We start from the raw sequence: 19,122 nt of genomic DNA, 5'->3' as shown, positions 1-19,122 counted from the left end.
TGCGGGACTCTGGGGAGAGAGGCAAACAAGGTTGGAAATTGATGATCTTCCCAGCCATGAAAGTCAAAATGCCTGCTTGAAACCAAACCCTCCTGGAGCGCTAAGCAGGCATGGGGCAGAAGGGGAGGGAAGGAAAGAAGATTTATTACTTCACCGGAGTGGAAATTCTGATGAGAAAAAAAGAACCGTTCAATCCATGCCTGAATGTCAACAGCAGGTCTGAAAGTGGACTTGTCACATTTCCACTCAAAAAAAAAAAGAAAAAAGAAAAAAAGAAAAAACAAACAAACAAAAAAAAAAGAGCAGAGAAGGCTGGGGTTTTTAAAGAAGGGGAAAAAAAGCCTCTGAAGTCCCTTGATCTTCTGAAGCCCTGAACTCTTATATTCCATTTATAGCCCGAGCTGGAATGACAACCCCCTCGATTAGGGACTGTCCAATCCAGCTGCATGTGTCAGGATTGTACAAGGCACTAAGTGAAATATATATATGCCCTTATAGACTTTAGCACACTGGGTCCACCTCCAGGGCACGGGCTGTAGCTCATTCCGACCACTGCTTCTCTCCCAGGAATCGCTTTTGGGGGGGGTCTTCAGGTTTTTTTTTGGGGGGCCACCTTCACTCTCAAGTTTAAGCAACACAAAATGGCACCTAAGAAGGACGTTAAGAAACCAGCAGCAGCAGCACCCGCACCCACGCCAGCACCTGCACCAGCGCCCGCTAAACCCAAAGAACCAGCAATCGATCTCAAGAGCATCAAGGTAATGGATGAACGCGTGCTGATCACTGACCCCAAACACTCCCAAGAGGGAGCAGAGTTCTTGCTGAAACCTGCAGTGAAATGTTGTGTGTGTTTGGCTCCTGTTTGGGGACTGCAGTGAAATGAATAAGTAACCCTCGGGCAGTGGATTTCTTGAGCTGCCGAGCTTTTGGTTGTTTTAGTAGCTTGGAGGGGTGTGAGGCATGGCGCATGATTTAACAGAAGAGTGGAGCTTGGTGCCTTCAAGCATATTGCGAAGGGTCACCCTACAGAACTTCTTACCAAACCAGTATCAGCCTGACTTGTTTAGTAAAGCTGAATTGACAAATTCCACCTAAAAAAAAAAACCCAAACAAAACCAAACAAAAAAAACCCACAAAAATTAACCCCCCAGACCCTGAAGTAGGTGCATGAGGACTGGAAAAGGTTACCGGAACTTGGAATGAAATGCTTTCCCACAGCATGGTGCTAAAACATACATTATTCGGCTGTTTCCCCTCAAAGTTCTTCTCAATTTTTGCAACCACTCAGTGACCCTTTGGGCACATGTTTTAAGACCAACGCTGCTTATCTTTAAAAGCAGCAAAGATGAAAGAGATTTAGAGCTTTTGGTTTTCCCTGCACAACCAACACTGAAAAACACCATGGGCTAGAAAGCTGTGAATGGAAGCGTTTCAAGTTATTTCCTCTCACCTTTTCATACTTGCTCAAAATTCACAATTTGCTGCAAATTGAAAGTAAGGAAAAGGAAAAGGCTTCCAGAGGTTTCCCTCTGACTGCATGTCCATTGGAACTTATAGTGAATTTAGACTCTGCATGCCATCCAGCATCACCAGTCATTGCTGTAACCCTCTGAGAAGAATTCCCCAGGCACTCATCAGAGGGAAATCTCTATTTAGGAAAGAGTAGGGGGAGTTAAAGCAGTTACAGAGATGAAGGGACAGACCTATTCCTCTGGGCATGACTATAAATAGTTGTTCTCCACCTACCTGACAAGCTGATTGGTCCTGGGACCAATTTGCTGATAAGGAATCATGCCTACTATGAAGAAAAGAAGGAGTACAAGGACTCCTAATAGGACCTACTCATTTTAATCTCATGATGAATTCTGTTTAAGGTATCTTAATACATGCAAGTCTGTCATCAATACAGTCCCAGGATTATGACCCACTTAGTAAAATTCCTCAAGTTGTCTTTGGTTTTCACCACTGGTAGCCAGTATTTCACTGGAACAGCATGTAGCTCCTCATAAGACTGAAGCTGAACTCACCAGCAAAGCAAAACCAGAGCAAGAGGAAAAGAAAAAGAAATATTGAAATATTTAAAGCAATCTTAGTAAAAGATACACAAAAGTCCACTGTTCTTGAGAATACAGTCTGAAAATTAGATTAGACTTCACATTTTGCTCATCTCAGAGATGAAGGGGAACACAAGCTACATTGCCTATGAAATAATTTAATATGATTTGATAGCTTTCTATGTCCAGTTCATTAGGAGAAAATAGAATTTTCAACTTCAGTGATCTCAGCTAATCTATCTTAACATAAATAGACTTAATAGTGTAATACCAGCTACAAAAATGGCGGGCTGCAGTCTAAGGCAATCCGACCCACTCTTCTGCACAGACAGCTCTCCTTTACAGCAAGGAATATATGCCAATAGCAAAAAGAGAATGCTCTAGTTTTTATCAGATTCAATATGACAGAGGAGAGTCTTCTTAAATTCTTTCTTCTGAAAGATCAGACAACATTATTCCTCTTTGAAGTGTGGGAAAACCTGGACTAGCAAAACTATTTTCTTAACACTACTGGCAGCACACAAGCATTACTATTCCTATTTGCAAATGAGTAAAGCTATGAGCAGAATAATGGAGGATACGGGTCTGCCCTGCAGTGTGCCCCCACAATGGGTCTCTATCCCATTTTGGCCTTACCAGGCCAGGGCCAGGAAGCCTCAGAGGTGCTATGCAGGCAGAAAGAGCCCCCAGCAAGGAGGGGGCCCACCCAACTGCACAGCCATCACCACAAGGTGATGCAGAAGCCCACACTGCCTGTAAAGTGTCAGGTTCCTTCAGTCCCAAGCCCTCTCCCCACACCTAAACCTCCATGGCAATCCAGGGTTGCTCAGATGGACGATGGCACTTCCAGGGCTGGCTCTTTGGGTGCATAACAGGGACAACCACAGCGCTTTTGGCATGGAGTCTTGCAGTACAAACTAGACAGCTCCCTGAAGCACCATCCATCCATCCTGAGTTACCCATTTTCACTCACCTCAGTGAAATCAGACCTCAGGATATTAGGGGAAATAGTCTCGTCTTCTAAGCAATTTGACCAGGAGATGTATATGGTAGAGTCGGGTAAAAACAGAAATAAAGATTTTTTGAGTTTCATCTCAATAACTTCTTTTACCATTAATGAATCCTGAATCCTTGCTTTCAGCCAACAAAGCATCAGCATAGAGAAAAGCACAGAACCATTTCCTGTAAAACTTCAAAGCCAGAGAGTTCCTAAACCTCATCTTCTGACCAGGACTCTCTTCTGATCAGCACCCTTTCCTGGAGCTCTTGTGCTGATCTATCAAGTGTGGAGTCAAAGCCCCCTGCACTTTCAACAAGAGTATCAAATGGGCTCCCCTATGCTCACCAGGGGAATTATCAGTCAACTCGTAGCTTGCTGCAAACAAGGGATTCCTGGGATTACCAGGCTGTGGGGTCAGCAATGTTTTGGAGAGCCACCAAGCCAGTAGACACACAGAAAGCCTTCCTTAGTTTTTACATTCAAGCTCCCTCTACCCATTACAACTGGAAAGGATAAGGGTAGAGCTGCCTAATCAGGATTTACATCAGCCAAATAAGCCAAATCTGACAGTGAACCTTGTTTCCAGCAGGTAACAGAATTCATAATATCCTCCAGAACAAACAAGAAACTGTTTTCCCAATATTGCTGATCATTATTGAGTCTGGTTTTGAGCTTCTTGGGATGCACGCTTTATAAGCCAAACTTAAGAAGCATTAAGCTGGGTTCTTGCAAAAGTAGTCAGCCAAAATCACTTAACATCCTCAGAAGTGGTAATGAGCTTTTCATCTTCTCTTGTTACTACTGACTGTTCTTTCCACATACACTTGAAATTAACCCAATTGAAGCAAATGACTTAGTGACATACTAGCAGCTAGTGTAAGATTTCCTATTTTTGAGCACCATCTATTGACTAAAACCCCAAGTAACAGGAATATCAGACTGCAAAAGACTCAAGTCTCTGAACTCAGCTTTTCCCTCAACTCACCATAGGTTATAGTGCAACCAGGACAGAAAGGAAATCAAGGCAAGGACTGGGAACAGAAGGAATTCATTTTGATGTCAAAAATTAAAAGACCTTTTTTTCTCTACTCAAGAAACAACAACTGTGAATTTGCTCTGCATAAACATTTTGAGTCTAAATTTATATTTCCCCTTTTCCAAAAGTGCGTCCTGAGACTTTAAAAGGTCAAGAATTAAATCACTGACAGGAGAAGAACAGGGTGATGGCAGCAGCAAGCAACCACGATTAAAATAAATAATCATTTGAGTCATTTTGCTAAGAGACTCCTGGAATTTAGTACTTAAATTTGTAGGAAGGACATTCCTCTAAAACTCACCTGTTTTGTCAACTTCCTTCTCGTGTGCATGTCTCGGTGAAAAGCTCTGAGCTGATGAACAGCATTACTATGAAACATTTATAATGAGAATTTCTCAGGTGTTTGGTTTTGCAACAAAAGCATTGATAAATGGCTAAGCTTCAAACTGCTCAAAACAGCAGCAGATACATAGTGTTTCCTTGTGTTTAACTCTGCCCCTATCAGCAAGATGAAGAGTGCGTTGCTTTTTTAAACTGGAAATTCAAAGGGCCCTTCCCAGCACACACCCACTCCTAGGACCAACAGCAGCCTTGCAGCACTAAGCACAGGGCTTTGGGGCCTGGAGATGCTGAGCTCCGTGCATTTCTCTGTACTGATCTGAACACGTAGTGCACTGAACCAGCGTCACACCAGGTCCTTTACTTAAAGAGTACACGAGTGTCTTTCCCAAGTACTCATGGTGCAAGTGATGCTCCTTTGGCACATGAGGCTTTGCACAGTGGCGTTTTCAAGGAGATTAATTATGCTGTACCCAGTTGCAGATACACTACCTACATCTTTGGGGAAAGTAATTTGTAATTATCAACTAACACATATTTGCTAAGGCCTTGTGTGACTGTGTGATGCATGACAAAGCCTGCTGCATGGAAACAAGCCTGTGGGATCATTTTGTTTCTAAATACAGAGCTCTTAAGACCGCAAGAAGTGTTTCTCCAAATGTCCTTAACTCTCAATGTGTTCAGTACTCAAAGGGGTCATCTCTGAACATGCACTGCATTGGATACAACCAGAGAGGTAAACTCAGTAAATGCACTGACAGAAAGCTTCTGGGCTAGAGGGCAAGCAGGGCTGCAAATGTCAGCTGAAGTACTGAGAGAGCAATTGCACTGCTGACCAACTCCTGGAGAAGTGGCAGAATGAGAACAGCAAAGTTAACAGTAGCTTTGCTCATAGTGTTAAGGGCTTCCTTGGAAGCAGGCAGACTCAGCCTGAAATCTTTGGCTCAGGCCTTTAGGTTATGCCTGACCCAACACCAACAATGGTCCAGATTCTTTGGGATGGACTTACCTACTAGACAAGGTCACTGGTCCTAAGTGCCCTTCAGGTAGGAAGAGACAAACACCAATTAGACTTCACCTAAAGAGACGTGAAAGTACCTCCTTGGCCATCCAAGACCAGCTTCCTAAAGTGCTGTTAAGCAAGAAAACCTTCAAATATATACCTTGCCCGTGTATTTTAGGAGACTCTGTCTGATAACCTGAAGAAACGTTTAAAAAGTAATGGTTTACCTTTGTGGCTTTTTCTTTTTAATGTGAAACAAGATCCATTCTTAGTAATTCACAGCTTTGGCAGCATTGCTTCGGTGGCACTGAAGATAATGTTTACAGGGTCTGAAGAGTGACAAAATTTGATAGAAACAACAGAATTTACCGCAAATGACAGAAAATCCCAACAGCTCACCTGGAGTAATTTCAAGCATTAGCAATAGTTGCATGGTAGAGGCTTTCTCCCACCAATGGATAAAGTGAAGCAAGCCAACAGTACTTCTAACAGTTTACAACCCCTTAGCACACAGAGAGATCACTACTGATAGCAACAAGATACTTGAGTTTATCTTACATAAGGTAAGAAGAAGGTGACTAATTTAGCTCATGACACGTAAAGAAAGTAGCTGACTGTAAGGAGATATGAAACAGCCAAGATGGAAAATTGCCCCCGGTTCCTTGAGGCTTTATTACATCTCGCCCACACTGCCAAAAAACGCTTTCAGCTGGCTACTTTGCTGCATAGCACTTAAATGTCAAGTAGCAATAGCTTGAATAATGTTAATACTCTACCACTGCCACTGGGAGGCATGTTAAAACAAGGCATCCCTTGGAGAGCGGCACAGAGCTCCCAGAGCTTCACATTTCCTTGCACACCCCCTCGATTACACACATTCATGCAAAACTAAATGCAATTAGAAAAGGGACACACTAACAAGCGAGCACAGCTGACTGTCCTTCCCCCTGTGAAGCCAATAAAGCCAGTGCAAAATGCTATGATCAGCAGCCGCGACACATTTCACACTCAGGCATTTCAGAAGGACACAATTAATTGCCAAGGTTCATCTACAAGTTTTAGCCTAAGCGTAAAGTTGCAAACTTTAAAGTAAACACAGCACAAAGTTACAAAGAGTGCTTAGATGGAAAATATATATATATATATGTCACTCTAAAATCCATTAAGCTAACAGATTTAGAACTATCCTTCCAAACCTCATGATATATCACATTTCTCTCCCATACATGAGCAGCATTGATTTTTATTCTTTCCCCTATTATAATTCTTGGCAGTTTCATTCTCAAAAAAGAGCTCTTTCTCAACAGCTCACCCCCTCTTAGCGTTTCTTTGTCTTATAAAAGACATGAGGCTAAATCCATCAGGCTGATGATTTTTACTTAAATTTTAAACGGGCTCTGAAATCTGTGGTATCGACTGCACCAGCTACTGAACCAGGGTGAGGGTCAGCAGCCTGCTTTATGGAAGGGTTGGAGAGCTGTGTAATCCTGCACTCCATCTTGTCTGCTAGCAACTACATGCAGCTATATTAATCAAGGAGGAAGCATTAGCAGCGAGCAGACACTGTATGAACTGCTACAGGCACAACACCAGCTCCATCCACACAGAAATAAAAGAAATCCCTCGAGATCTGTATGAACAGCTAAATATACAACAAGAGCCCTCAGGGACTGTCTGATCTTCCCCTCTCTGATTTTTAGAGACATATGAGAAGTTATCAATCTCTTCTACAGAAACAGTACCATAGATTACCTGGTGGCTCCCTAATCCAGTCCCAGCTACAACACTCAGCCAGAACTCAGCCAGAGGGCAGCAAGCAGGTGGAGCAGCTTTAGCTCCAAGCAGCACCTTTCCCTCAGACACTTGCAAAGAGCAGCAAGTGACTGTCCCTCAGCACAGCTGTACTTACAGTGCCCTCCAGCCCAAATAGGTGGGCACAGCACACAGGTTTGTGTGGACTGGGCATACTGCTTATCTGGTGATGAAGAGCTGCACACAACCCTGTCCACTCTACTCTGCGTAAATGGGATCTGGTCAGAATGCATCCCATCAGCAATTAGAAGAGTAGAAGATGGTCACAAACTATATAGCAAAATGCCTCAACCAAAAACAAAACAATACAAAACAACACAGAAAAAAAGCAGCACTTTTCCTTGGTATAGCTATCTTCCTCCTGGATAATAACCTCATCCCTAAGTAAAGGCTGAGCCAAGTTAGAGAAATCCAGCTCCTGCTGGTCTTTCCATGTGTTGCTGTTCCTTCACTCCTTCCTTATTTTTGCTGGAGGTTTAAGGGGACGGCATTTGTGTTAGTCTTATTTAAAAACTAGCTTTTATTTAAAAATACCCTCACCAAACTGAACTCCCTGAAATTTTGCCTTCTTCCTAAGGCCCTGAGACTCAGCACATTTAAAACAAGAAGTATTTTAAAGCCCCCAACAAACCCTGTAGGCTTAGAGCTGCTTAATTGAAACATGCCCGTGGTAGATAATTTCTCCCCAGTGAAATGATGTGTAGGGAATTTTTGTTCAAGAATCAGTGACAAAATGAAGGGTTGATGTGGTACACAAGTTTTTCCTCTTGTAAAACATGAGCCAAAGCCTCATACAGTCAAGAGTTCTGCTTGCTTATATGGAGAACCCTCTCAATTTATACTTACTTGACAGCCCATTCAAGCCAGGTGGCTGGCTAATCCAGGTATCAGTTTTCTCAGCTTAAGACAAACGCACACTGATTATTTTTTTGCTGCCACGTAAAATCCTTTGGAATGGGTTTTGTTGTAGCCAGTAATAGACTGGATCTGGAATCAAGAAGATAATTCAGGAAAATTTTCCTTGAGCAAAAATTCAATTGTGTTTCCAGGGAAACATTTTGCAGCCTCCAGCAGCGCAGAGTGAGAGGCTGAGGGCAGGAGGAAAATTCCACAAAAGGCAACACACTACTTTGACCCAGGCAACATTTCAGCTCTGCCAAAGTCTTTGGAGAGCTCCTCTATTAATGCATTGGGACTGATGGCCAAGGTCCATATTAGCTTTCTCACTGCCTGTGCTCTTGCCCCAGCCAGTATTAATTAGGAGATCTGAACTGTACTACATCGATGTGGGCTAATTCAGACAAAAACATCGGATCCCTTTTGTCTGTAACCCTACGGCTATGCCCTGTCCTGAATATGTCCCTGTTCCCACATAATAATAGATCACAAGTAGCAGAACAAGCAAAAGTGAAAAACTGGCAGAACATTTTTCAGCCTCAGTGTATTTTCCAGGTATTCCCCCAAAATGCAAATAATCCATTTGGACAAAATGTCTTCAAACTAAAATGACTAGCTCAGAAAACTCTTGTATCTTTAGACATCAAAAGGGGAGGTAGGGAGTTAAAGATTCAAATAGCACTAGTTATTTCAACCCATTTTGATTGTTCAGTCTTTAAAGGATATGGATGTTAAGTCTGGTTGGATTTGATTGTTTCCTTTTCGTACAGAAAAAAACCAAACCAGTTAAGCTTATTTTCAGGTTAACTAAATGAGCTACGGGAGAAAGTTTCTCACTGACCACATTTTACCATTAGAAAAAGAGAAGTGGCAAGCACACAACAAAGGAGAATAGATGTTAAGGAGGACTTGTTGACAAGAATGGAGACTCTTGCTGTCATACAGTTTTCCCAACCCAGCTCCATGAACCTCCCCATCCAGCTGGAATGACAGAGAAGAAGCGAAGTTTGGATCGGCTTTCCCTCATTCTTCTACCTTTTATTGCATTAGTTTAGAGACGTGAGCCAGGCTTGGAAAGTGTTGCACCATAGGAATAGATCTTTGCTACTGAAGAAACTGTACAACCTCTCTTCTTCAGCTTATCCTGAAACTCACCACTCCTAATCTCACCAGGAGCACCCTGCAGCCCAAAAGCTGTTGCTGTCCCCCTTCCAGCACAGAAAGCTTGACAGGCATCCTTGCTTCAATCAAAGCTTCTTCCACATACATGTACCACAAAAATCCCTCCAGTTCTGACCCCAGCAGCTCCTCATCTCATCACACCAGCAAGCTCTGAAGTTGGCATGCTGGGGTCAATGCTATAAGGAAGGTGTCCTGAATTCCTCACTGCCCTGCAAAGTACACCTCCTCATCAGCTGCAAGCCTAGCAGTATAGCTAGATCCAGACGTGTGCTTAAATTTGCCTTTAGAAACCTTCCAAACTTGGAAAACGTGACCAGAGCAGTGGAAGACCTTCAGTTGGATACCACCTCAACAAGCTGGCAAACCTTCTTCACAGTGCCGGCAGCTGGACTGCACCAAAAAGACAAACAGCACCATCCACATAAAGCAGATCTCTACATCATCCAAATAAGGGCTTGAGAAAAGCCAGCAAAGGGACAAGGAGTACTAGCGATTTCATGAGCTTTGAAACAAACCCAAGGCATGCTATCCAGCTGCACCTAACACACAACTTGCAAGCCACGTGTAAAACAAGCCAGCCGGGCAAATACATGGCATCTCTCGCCCTCAACGCCCCTCGACTGCTGACTTCATAGCTTATTGGAGAAACAGGAGCCTTGCCTATCTCGGTAGGCCTGGACAAGGAATACCCCTTCTTGATGGTCCAGACCCAGAAAGTGCTGACATGATCCAAACTTTCTGCTCACTACCCTCTGCCCCTCTCCAACCTCCTAAAAATAGCAGTCGTAAAATGTCCATCAAGGCACGGTGCCTCCTGTCACTTTGCCCTAAGAAAGCTAAAGAACTCACCAAGGGGAGGGGCAGCTTCCTTCTGACACCTAATCCAGGCAATGCCGTCAGCACTGCCAGATAAATAGGGGGGAGAAAGGCCAGGAAAGCAGGACCACTCTCAGAGACCTCTCAGCTAATCCCTCCAGCCCGTCTGCCGCTCTACTTTTCCAACTCTCAACCATGGTGGGTCCACTGCAAAGCTAATAGTAAGCAGCAAGGCAGTGTATTTTACAGGAGTAAATTCAGCTTCTTGTTCAAGTTAGTTCTGGGGGGGAGGACAGGCCAGAGGGTGATAGTTTAGGTTTGCGTGATTTTCCTCCGCAGTATTTTTAATACAAAAAATATCATAGCTTAATGCTTTATGAAACAACATACTGTCAAAAGCTAACTTAAACACAAGCTTGGAAGGGTTGATTTATTTTACGTTAATATAAAAAGAAACAAACAAAATACAAGCTGCTTGTTATAAATATTACTTCAAAAGGTTGTACTTAAGTGAGTCTATCCTAAAGTAGTAAGTGACCTGGTGGTACACCAACAACCTATTTGTTAGTTCATAAACTTGAGATAGTTATTGCTTCTGGCCACAAGCTTGGTGCTCCCAGGGATGGAGGTTTTTACAAAAACCCTAAAAACAGGCCTGGGGATGAATTTTTGCATGGCAGGTTGCTAGTTTGGGTTTCTGTGGCCTAAGACAGGCAAGACAGATATGAGAGCACTCAGCTACCTTGTGCTATTTGCTTTCTCTCAGTGCATTTTCAGCAGTTCGACTCCTTTTTTTCTTTCTCTCTTCCCAACTGCAGTCCTTCTCACCTGACGAAATCAATGGTAAGTGAAACAAAACCTGAACTAACAGGGGGCGGGATTGGGGGAATATAATGGCTACCAAAAAGCTAAGCGTTCACCGGTCTTAAGAGCTCTTTTGCCATCTACATCGCTTCTGTGCATCTGTCAGGCCACATTTTTTGCTGTCTTGGAAGATACTCATGGATTGAGCTGGATGCTTTAGAAAACAAGCAGGTCCTCCCCCAGCCCCCCCTTCCTAAGCTATTTTTTGTGATTGATTTCCTTCCAACAGATCGAGTTCTCCAAGGAGCAGCAGGATGGTAAGTTACAAGACAGCCGATGCTTTTCACATGTATGTGAGTTCAGAGAGGAGCTACAGCCTTAGAAGTTTAACAGCTACCAAAAGATGAGCTAGGACTTCATTCACCTGGTTTAATTCACAACGCTCCTGACTTAAGAGTCATTGTGCTGGTTTAAACTGAACAGCAACGTGGCCTCAGATTTACATGTAATTTATCAGGGTGCTTACATGCCACCTAAGCTGAGAAGTATATGATGTGATGCATGAAGGGGAAATACAGTAGTGCTACCACTTCTACCTGCTGAACATTCTTCAGCTGGGCTGGCTGCTCAAAAGCATGCTGAAAATGGATTTTGTTTGCTTTCTTAAAGCTGTGAAGGAAATAAGCAGCTGAAGACAAAAAGGAAAGTGGGAGCGAGCTGAAAATTTAACTTAGCTGCGCACTTATATAAGCAGAAAACATTTTGCTGAAGGCTCACATGTCACTTCTGCAAGGAGATGCTATGGAAGATGGGGCAGAGAGGCTATTTTATTTTAAATATATTCGTGGAGCATGGAAGTGGCTGGCAAATAAGGGACTCATGGACTGCCACAAAACATAATTGGTCTGAAGGCACTACAATTCTCATGCATCCTGCATTATTTCCTATTGGTGACCTGCTGAGAAGCAAGTAACAAGTTCACCCCCACTCAAGCCCTAGAAACCTAAAAAGGAATGCTTTAAATACCTTAAAAGAGCTATCTGGATTATATTAAATAATGACTTTAAGACCTGTCAAAAACACAGTAGCAAATACAAAAGTCTTGTGACTGTGAGGAACTTATTTTAGAATGGAAAACACAAGAACTTAGTAGAAATCCAGAGGATGAGGAACGACTTGAAGCAGGTGCTAAAAGAGCCCTAAACTTCCTAAATATCAGCCTGTTGTGCATTATGCCATCAGAATCAACAGGGAAAGATAATGTGCAGCTGCTAGGGCTGGAACCATTCTTTTTCCTGACATCCAAACACTCAAAATGCTTTCCTTCCTGGCCAGGACTCCTCATCACTTTGCCATTTTAAAACTTCTACAGAAGCATAGAGAGTTTAAAGAGAAATGTCATCAATTCAAACCTGGCACATGTAACAAGACAAATGGTTTTTTTCAGCTTCCTTCCATGTTTCAGACCATCCAGCTGCTATCTTGCTGTGACAACTACAGCAAACAGAGGAGTAATTAAAGTACACTTGAGAATTTCCCTGGATCGGAGCTGTCCCACCCTCAGTTGCTATTTCCATCCATACAAGCAGCTGGTTATTGCTCTCCTTACAGAGAGATTTTAGACTTGCTTACTCCAACAGCGGTATAAACTGGGACCAGCTATAAAAAAAAGTAATCAAAGATACAGCAGCAATGCTCACACCTAAGACAGAAAACATTTCTCTGAGCTAGGGAGCGGCATTCAGAGCCCAGCAAACATAAAACTTCATGGGATTTACAAAGTAGGGAAACTCTGATGGCTTTTCTAATAACAAAGTGGCATTGTTTTATACTTGGCTCTGGCTAAATGTCAGGAATGCACCAGATGAAAGATCTGATCACATAGTATAAATCAGCACAGCTCTATCGACCTCAGTTGCAAGAGCAGAAGCTGATATGGAGCTGGTATATTGTAAGGGGAGGCTCCACATGGTCCAGAAGGCCTCGATTTCATAGACTGCAATAAAGGCTGTAAGGGGAGAGGGCTAATAGTAAAGGGCTATAGGTCTCACACATCAAACACTAAGAAGATTAGTTTCAGATATATTAGATTACAGCCTAGCAGGATGTACACCTCATATCAGCAGTTTTTCTGGATGCCAGAATCTCTTCCAGTAACATGGTTTATGGATGGCTAAAGCAAGATCCTAAGTACCTCTGTGCCACGTGTGCACAGCACAAGATGAATGAGGACATGACTCGGTGTGGTTTGTTACTCCTAAATCTGCTCTGAGGCACAAAGGACATTCCACCTACGTATATGGCAAGACAAAGCCCTCTCTAGCTTCTGGGAGAGCATCACAGCCACAGAAAGGAACACATTTGGTTCGCCTGCAGTCAAAACATAGCACCATCAGGCATCAAAGTTCAGAAGAGATAACAGCACAGACCAGGATGGTCCAGACACATGAGGTTCAAAGACAGCCCTTCAGATAAGCTTCTGGCTTTGTTTTATTGATTTAATTTATTTTTGGAGATCTCTTTGCTTATTACAACAGCAACCTAAAAAGCTTGAAGATTTTTTAAGTTGATTAATGTGGAGCTTTGCAGATAGACAACATGATAGGCAACTGCCTGCACTGATTTTTATAACAGAAATGTCACTACACCTAAGTATTTGGTCAGCAGCAAGGAGAGAAAAAAGGAATGTTGACAACCTGGCATCACTAAAAGAAACAAAGTACTGAAGTTGTACACATTGGGAATACACCATAATAAGGAACCACATAAGCATTGGCTAGACATTAATGCATCCAAAGTAAGTGGGTATAGACTGCAAGTGGCAGACAAAGGCAGCAATAAGTTATTCTATGATTCAACTCTATGATTCTTAATGATTCTATTCTCCCATTGCAACTGTCTGAAAGGAGGTTGTGGTGATGTGGGGGGTTGGCCACTTCTCCTAAGTAAGTGGTGATAGGACTGCTGTTCTGGGCAGCTAGGTACTGTGGCAGAGGAGTTACAATCTTTGGATGAGATAGAGTACAGTGGATTCTGCTGCTGTCACATAAAGAAACTTGTACTTGAATAGTAAGGGCTATAGAAAGCTTAATTTACTGTGTGTTTGAAAGAACAAGGTCAATCGCAAAACTACTGGAGGCTCTTAGAGTCAAGAAAACTACAAAAAGTAGTTATAAAAGTTTAAAAATAGCAAAACCCAAATGTCAGAGAGGAGTTTCTCTTGGGACCATGGGCCAAAGATTCCCTTGCTAACTCCCTTGGAGTCATTGGAACAGTACAAGGAGACAACAGGCTCTCAGCTCTGGCAATACAGCTGGTCAAAACGTAGCTGCCTGCCTCAATCTAACCACTGCTCTTCCCTTGCAGACTTCAAGGAGGCCTTCCTCCTCTTCGACAGGACTGGTGATGCCAAGATTACCCTGAGCCAGGTCGGTGACATCGTTCGGGCACTGGGACAGAACCCCACAAATGCTGAGATCAACAAGATCCTGGGCAACCCCAGCAAAGAGGGTAAGAACCCTGCTATCTCTCCTGGGGCCTTTTTGAAGCTGGGGAACTAATTAGGAGCTCCTCCCAGTAGGAGGGAGATGATTTTTTGTTTCAACAGGGGAGCAAGGTGGGCTCTCCAGCAGCACTAAGGAGAATTTTGCTAGTTTGTTTTGAAGATTTGGGCAGCAGGAAATACAGTGTTCAGAAAACCTCATCTCTAGGCTATGGAGCAGTCTCTGCAGAAATCACTTTGTTGTCAGCTTGGAAAAGCATGCACTTCTTACTGCTCACAGCCTCTTTGTGACCCAGACTCCTCAGCAAAAGGCTATTTCTAGCAGCACTTCTTTTGCATTAGCTGAGACATACCCCAAGAGTAGAAACCCAACTTCATATTTCAGCTGAACAGGATGGCCGTTTTAAACTACTACAAACCTAGACACGCACAGCACACGCTGGCAATTTATTACTGGTCATTTACTAACTGTCACTTTCTATTTCCTTTCCTCCTCCATAGAGATAAAAAGTGGTTAACTTTGTGATAATCTCCTTTCAACAAGGACTTGGCTCTGGGACATCCCCAATTTCACTCAAACAGGCACCAATTAGGATAGGCTAAACAATATTCAAGCCATCAGGCCTGGAAATAGAGGCTTAAAGGAGCAGTTTATAAGTCCTGTGTTAGCATCAGTGAGAAGTGCTAAGCAGAAGACTAACACTGAGCTGAGACAGTGCTTTAAGTGACTATACCAATAACTGAATGACATCTTACATAGCTGGGCAGTAAAATAGTTTCTGGAACAGCCATCTATTCAAAAATCTCCTATGTTTCCATCTCTTTTCATCCTCTCCAAATTTCATCCTTGCCCAAATGAAAGCTGCTCCTTGAAAGGATTTAAGTAAAAAAAAAAGGATCTTTCTGGTAGCCTTGCTATCTGGGGAAGGCCTCACTGAAGACCTCAGCTTCTGTCTCATGAAAACAAAGGGGCAAGATGCACTAAGCTTATGAGGCCTTAAACCTCCACAATGAGCACGCTTAATAGCAGATTTTGATACCATCTCCACTGGGCATCCTATTTTTAGTTTATTCTTTTGCCAAGTCTCTGTTATCACATCCAGGAGAACCTGACAAGGCTATTAACATAATGTAACCCAGGGGCTTTAAGTCCCAGCATCTCACTCTTCTCGCCTTAAACCCTATGCAGCAGGAAAGGAGATCTGTTTCATGGTATTCTGCAGATCCCCCACTGCCAAAACCTTTTCAAAGATCAACTCGTGTGCTGGCAAAAGGGGCAGGCAAGAGAGGTGGGAGGCTTTCACAAATTTCAGTTTGAATATCCCAGGTGAACATTCAAGTGTCCAGCAGCACTGCAACTGATGCTTTCTTTCCAGAGATGAATGCCAAGAAAATAACTTTTGAAGAGTTCCTGCCCATGCTGCAAGCAGCTGCTAACAACAAAGATCAGGGTACCTTTGAAGACTTTGTTGAAGGTCTGCGTGTTTTCGACAAGGAAGGCAATGGCACAGTCATGGGGGCTGAACTCCGCCACGTTCTGGCTACACTGGGTAAGGGACTGTCACATATGTGAACACAAAAAAAACTGCTGCTGTTTCTAGGCACAAGAGAGGGAGGATGAATGTTCTAACTAGCTTACAGAGGTAGGAGGCCACTAGCCAAGACTCTGGGAAAGCTAGTACAAAGCAATAGAAAGATCAAAAGAATTTTACTTCTAAACATAAATGAGGTACTAAAAGGGTCCACTGAGGGACAGAGAGAAAAGACTAAATCTAGAGATCTAAAGCACACAGAGGATTTGCTGCATATCCTTTAGTCTGTAAACGACTAGGAACCTTAGGTCTACATACACATACAGAACCTGTAAAAAAATTAAAATGAATAAATCTTAGTTCAGCAGCAGATCTTCCTGTTATTACCTCAGAAAACAAAGAAAGCATGTGGAAAAGCTACAGGATTCAGCCTCAGCTGTGTGTCTAAGAATTAACCAGGCTGCCTTCATTCTCTAGGAGAGAAGATGACAGAAGAGGAAGTAGACGAACTGATGAAAGGTCAGGAAGACTCCAACGGCTGCATCAACTATGAGGGTACGTGTGGGGGTTCAACACCCTCTTGTCCTACATTTCATCCCTAAGTTTCACTGCAGTTTGCTCAACTTCTCTGGCAAATTGTGTGGACAGAGCGATAGCTGAGTTATGTTGAAAGGTTTACGCATGAAAACAATGAGCCTGGCCAGCACAAACCGAGCCATGGGAAAGGCTGGGTTTCGCTGCAGCAGAGAAGGCTGCTGTTGTTAGCCCTGGGTCTCTAGACTCTGACATTCCACAGTAAAGCTCCCATAACTGGAAGTAAACAAACCCACAGATAATGCTTGGGCAAATGTTCCATTTGACATCTAATCTCATCACATCCAAGTGGGAAGAGAATTTAGTTTGAACAGTATTAAACACTTCAAACTTACTATCACGTTACTGAGCCAAATCTGATCAGAAACGTGCCTTTTCAACACCATCAGCTCCTGAACAGCTCTTGCTTTTGAAAGTGTCACCTGAAGTAATATTTGCTGTTCCTTCTAACCAACACATCTGTATTTTTCCACAGCATTTGTAAAGCACATCCTGTCTGTCTAAGTGGACATCCTCACATAACAAATGGTACGTTCCCATTTGCATGCTTAACCTTGCCTCTTTGCTATGCTTAAAGGCTTCTTCTTGCCCATGGCCAGACATAGGTTATGAAATCAACATGACACTGACTCACCAATGATAAAATTAAACTGCTGTCCAAGAGCAACAGGCACAGGAAAGCAGATCCCTGAGTCTTATCCCCAGCTCTACAACTGGTCAGAAACTCAGGTGGCATTTAGTGGATTTTTCCAGCAGACAGATCATGAAAAAAAAAAATGCTCAGTTTACCTGTGAATATGAAAATGCTTGAACTTAAAAGTCACCCTAAATTTCTGTCACCATACAAAAGGAGAGCTCACACTATGCAAATTGATACCTTGAGACACAGGATCAGAAAAACAAATCCAAGCAACACCTCCCCATAATTCAAAGATTACTGAAGAAAGAGCAGCCTGACTATGTTTGTGAACTACTGAGAACTGCTTTCCAAAAGAAATGAATTAATTATCTCAAGAAAGTATTATAACAGGCATGGTCAATAGCCAAAAGAGGGCTTCAGAAGTACCTGCACATTTAACGCTATTTCTACAAGCAGAGGGGAAAAAAAAAATAAAAAAAAATGAACAACAATAAAAGAAACAATGTGACCCACAACCCTGATATCCTTCTGCAAACAACATATTGTGGGTATGTTTTCTCCTTTGAGCTGTTATGTTATGTTGGGAGAGACAATCCCAACTCACGTGCAACTAAACAGACATCTCAAAAGCAAAATTAAGGGCTTCATTTGTCATTTTGCAGTGTTTCTTCAGCCAAACTTGATTTCAAGTTGAACTCTCCCATTCCTTCCTAGAACAAGATGAATTCGGAAACACCAGATGGCACCTAAAATCTGCCGAGTGAAATTCCTGCTCTGGCAGTCATCATCAACATGGAAAATGCATAGGACTGGACAATATGCCTCCAAACCCACTATTTCTTTTCTATTTTTATTCTATTTTTTAACCAGTGCATCCTTGGGCATTGCCTCTGGGTCACTTCCAAAAACTGAACTTGCACCAGGGAGAGTTAGATGGAACAACTGCTACCGTCCAGCATTCATCCATCCCAAGCATCTCTTTCCATGTTGTTTCCCATGAAAGAATGTAAACTTTTTGGAAAAAATCAAGTATTATTAAATCCCTGTTGTCACTTTGAGGCTATAAAGTCTTTTTTTTACCCCCTATAAACCTATTCAAACCAACTCTAACAAGAACTAAGCGCTTCATTTATTTCCGTCGGTTGTACTTCACAAAATTAAATTTTATGAAAAAAACATATTTCAACATCTTCAAGAGGCCACTACTTACATGCTTTTAGAAGAAGGCCACCTGGAGCTGATACCAGAACAGCCCCCAGGGTCGCACCTGCCCCAGTGCACAGATTGACCCAAAAGCAGCCATGGTGACCCTGCCTCAGGGAGACATGCATGGACATTCTTCCCAGCAAAGACTCCTTAGTAATACAACAGTATGCCCAAAGCACAGCTGGGAAGGGATCCTCTCAACCAGCTGTATTTAGAGTTTTATGGACAACTAGAACAAGTGATCAGGAAATAGACACACATAAAGGCTCTGTACGGGGGGAACCAATGCTGCCAGTCCCTGGGGCACATGGAAAGCAGCCCAATGTTCAGGGCTGAACTGTCACCTGAACATCCCTGCCCTTAAATGTAGCTCCTTGCTCCTTAAGCGTTTGCGAAACTGATTTAGCCCTCTGAGGGTCAGTTTGTTCTATTAAAATCTGACTTAGCCTTATTAAGTTACAGTGCACAACAGCTCCATCATTCAAGCACCAACAGGTGCACAAGGGGCAGCTGGCATGAGAATAAGCCATAGCACAGTACAGCCAGTGGAGCAGCAGCTGCCTCTTTCGCAAGGCTTCCCCAAAAAAATCTCCTGCACACTGGCAGACAGGACCAAGTAAGTCTTAGAGCTACACTCTACCCAGAGACCCATGCCAGGAGGTAGCTTACAGGTGCTTGCTTCGTGCATAGTGGGGAAAAAAGGCT

General features: G+C 42.9%; 1 protein-coding gene across 4 annotated transcripts; it reads left to right on the top strand.

Moving 5' to 3' along the window:
* The first annotated feature begins 511 nt into the window (after window positions 1-511).
* On the top strand, window positions 512-18,269 carry MYL1 (myosin light chain 1). 4 transcript variants are annotated; one of them, XM_015868021.2, is made up of 7 exons: window positions 512-758; window positions 11,233-11,260; window positions 14,310-14,453; window positions 15,822-15,995; window positions 16,455-16,532; window positions 17,047-17,099; window positions 17,926-18,269. In XM_015868021.2, exons 1-6 carry the CDS (start codon window positions 642-644, stop codon window positions 17,073-17,075), a joined length of 570 nt encoding a protein of 189 aa, XP_015723507.1. In that variant the 5' UTR covers window positions 512-641; the 3' UTR covers window positions 17,076-17,099; window positions 17,926-18,269. The 4 variants fall into 4 exon arrangements, with proteins under 4 accessions (XP_015723507.1, XP_015723508.1, XP_015723511.1 ...); XM_015868022.2 differs by having other exon boundaries at window positions 513-758; window positions 17,874-18,269; XM_015868025.2 differs by lacking the exons at window positions 512-758; window positions 11,233-11,260 and adding exons at window positions 9,664-10,337; window positions 10,958-10,982.
* The last annotated feature ends 853 nt before the right edge of the window (window positions 18,270-19,122 follow it).

Source organism: Coturnix japonica, chromosome 7 (assembly GCF_001577835.2).
Source record: "Coturnix japonica isolate 7356 chromosome 7, Coturnix japonica 2.1, whole genome shotgun sequence".
NCBI classification, from domain to species: Eukaryota; Metazoa; Chordata; class Aves; order Galliformes; family Phasianidae; genus Coturnix; species Coturnix japonica.
The sequence above is the reverse complement of the archived record's forward strand: the minus strand, read 5'-3'. Positions and strand labels throughout refer to the sequence as shown.

Coding starts and splice junctions, on each gene's coding strand:
- MYL1 (XM_015868021.2), top strand. CDS start 642: ATGGCACCTAAGAAGGACGTTAAGAAACCAGCAGCAGCAGCACCCGCA. Junction 15,996..16,454: donor CCACGTTCTGGCTACACTGG/GTAAGGGACTGT, acceptor TTCATTCTCTAG/GAGAGAAGATGACAGAAGAG. Junction 16,533..17,046: donor CGGCTGCATCAACTATGAGG/GTACGTGTGGGG, acceptor ATTTTTCCACAG/CATTTGTAAAGCACATCCTG.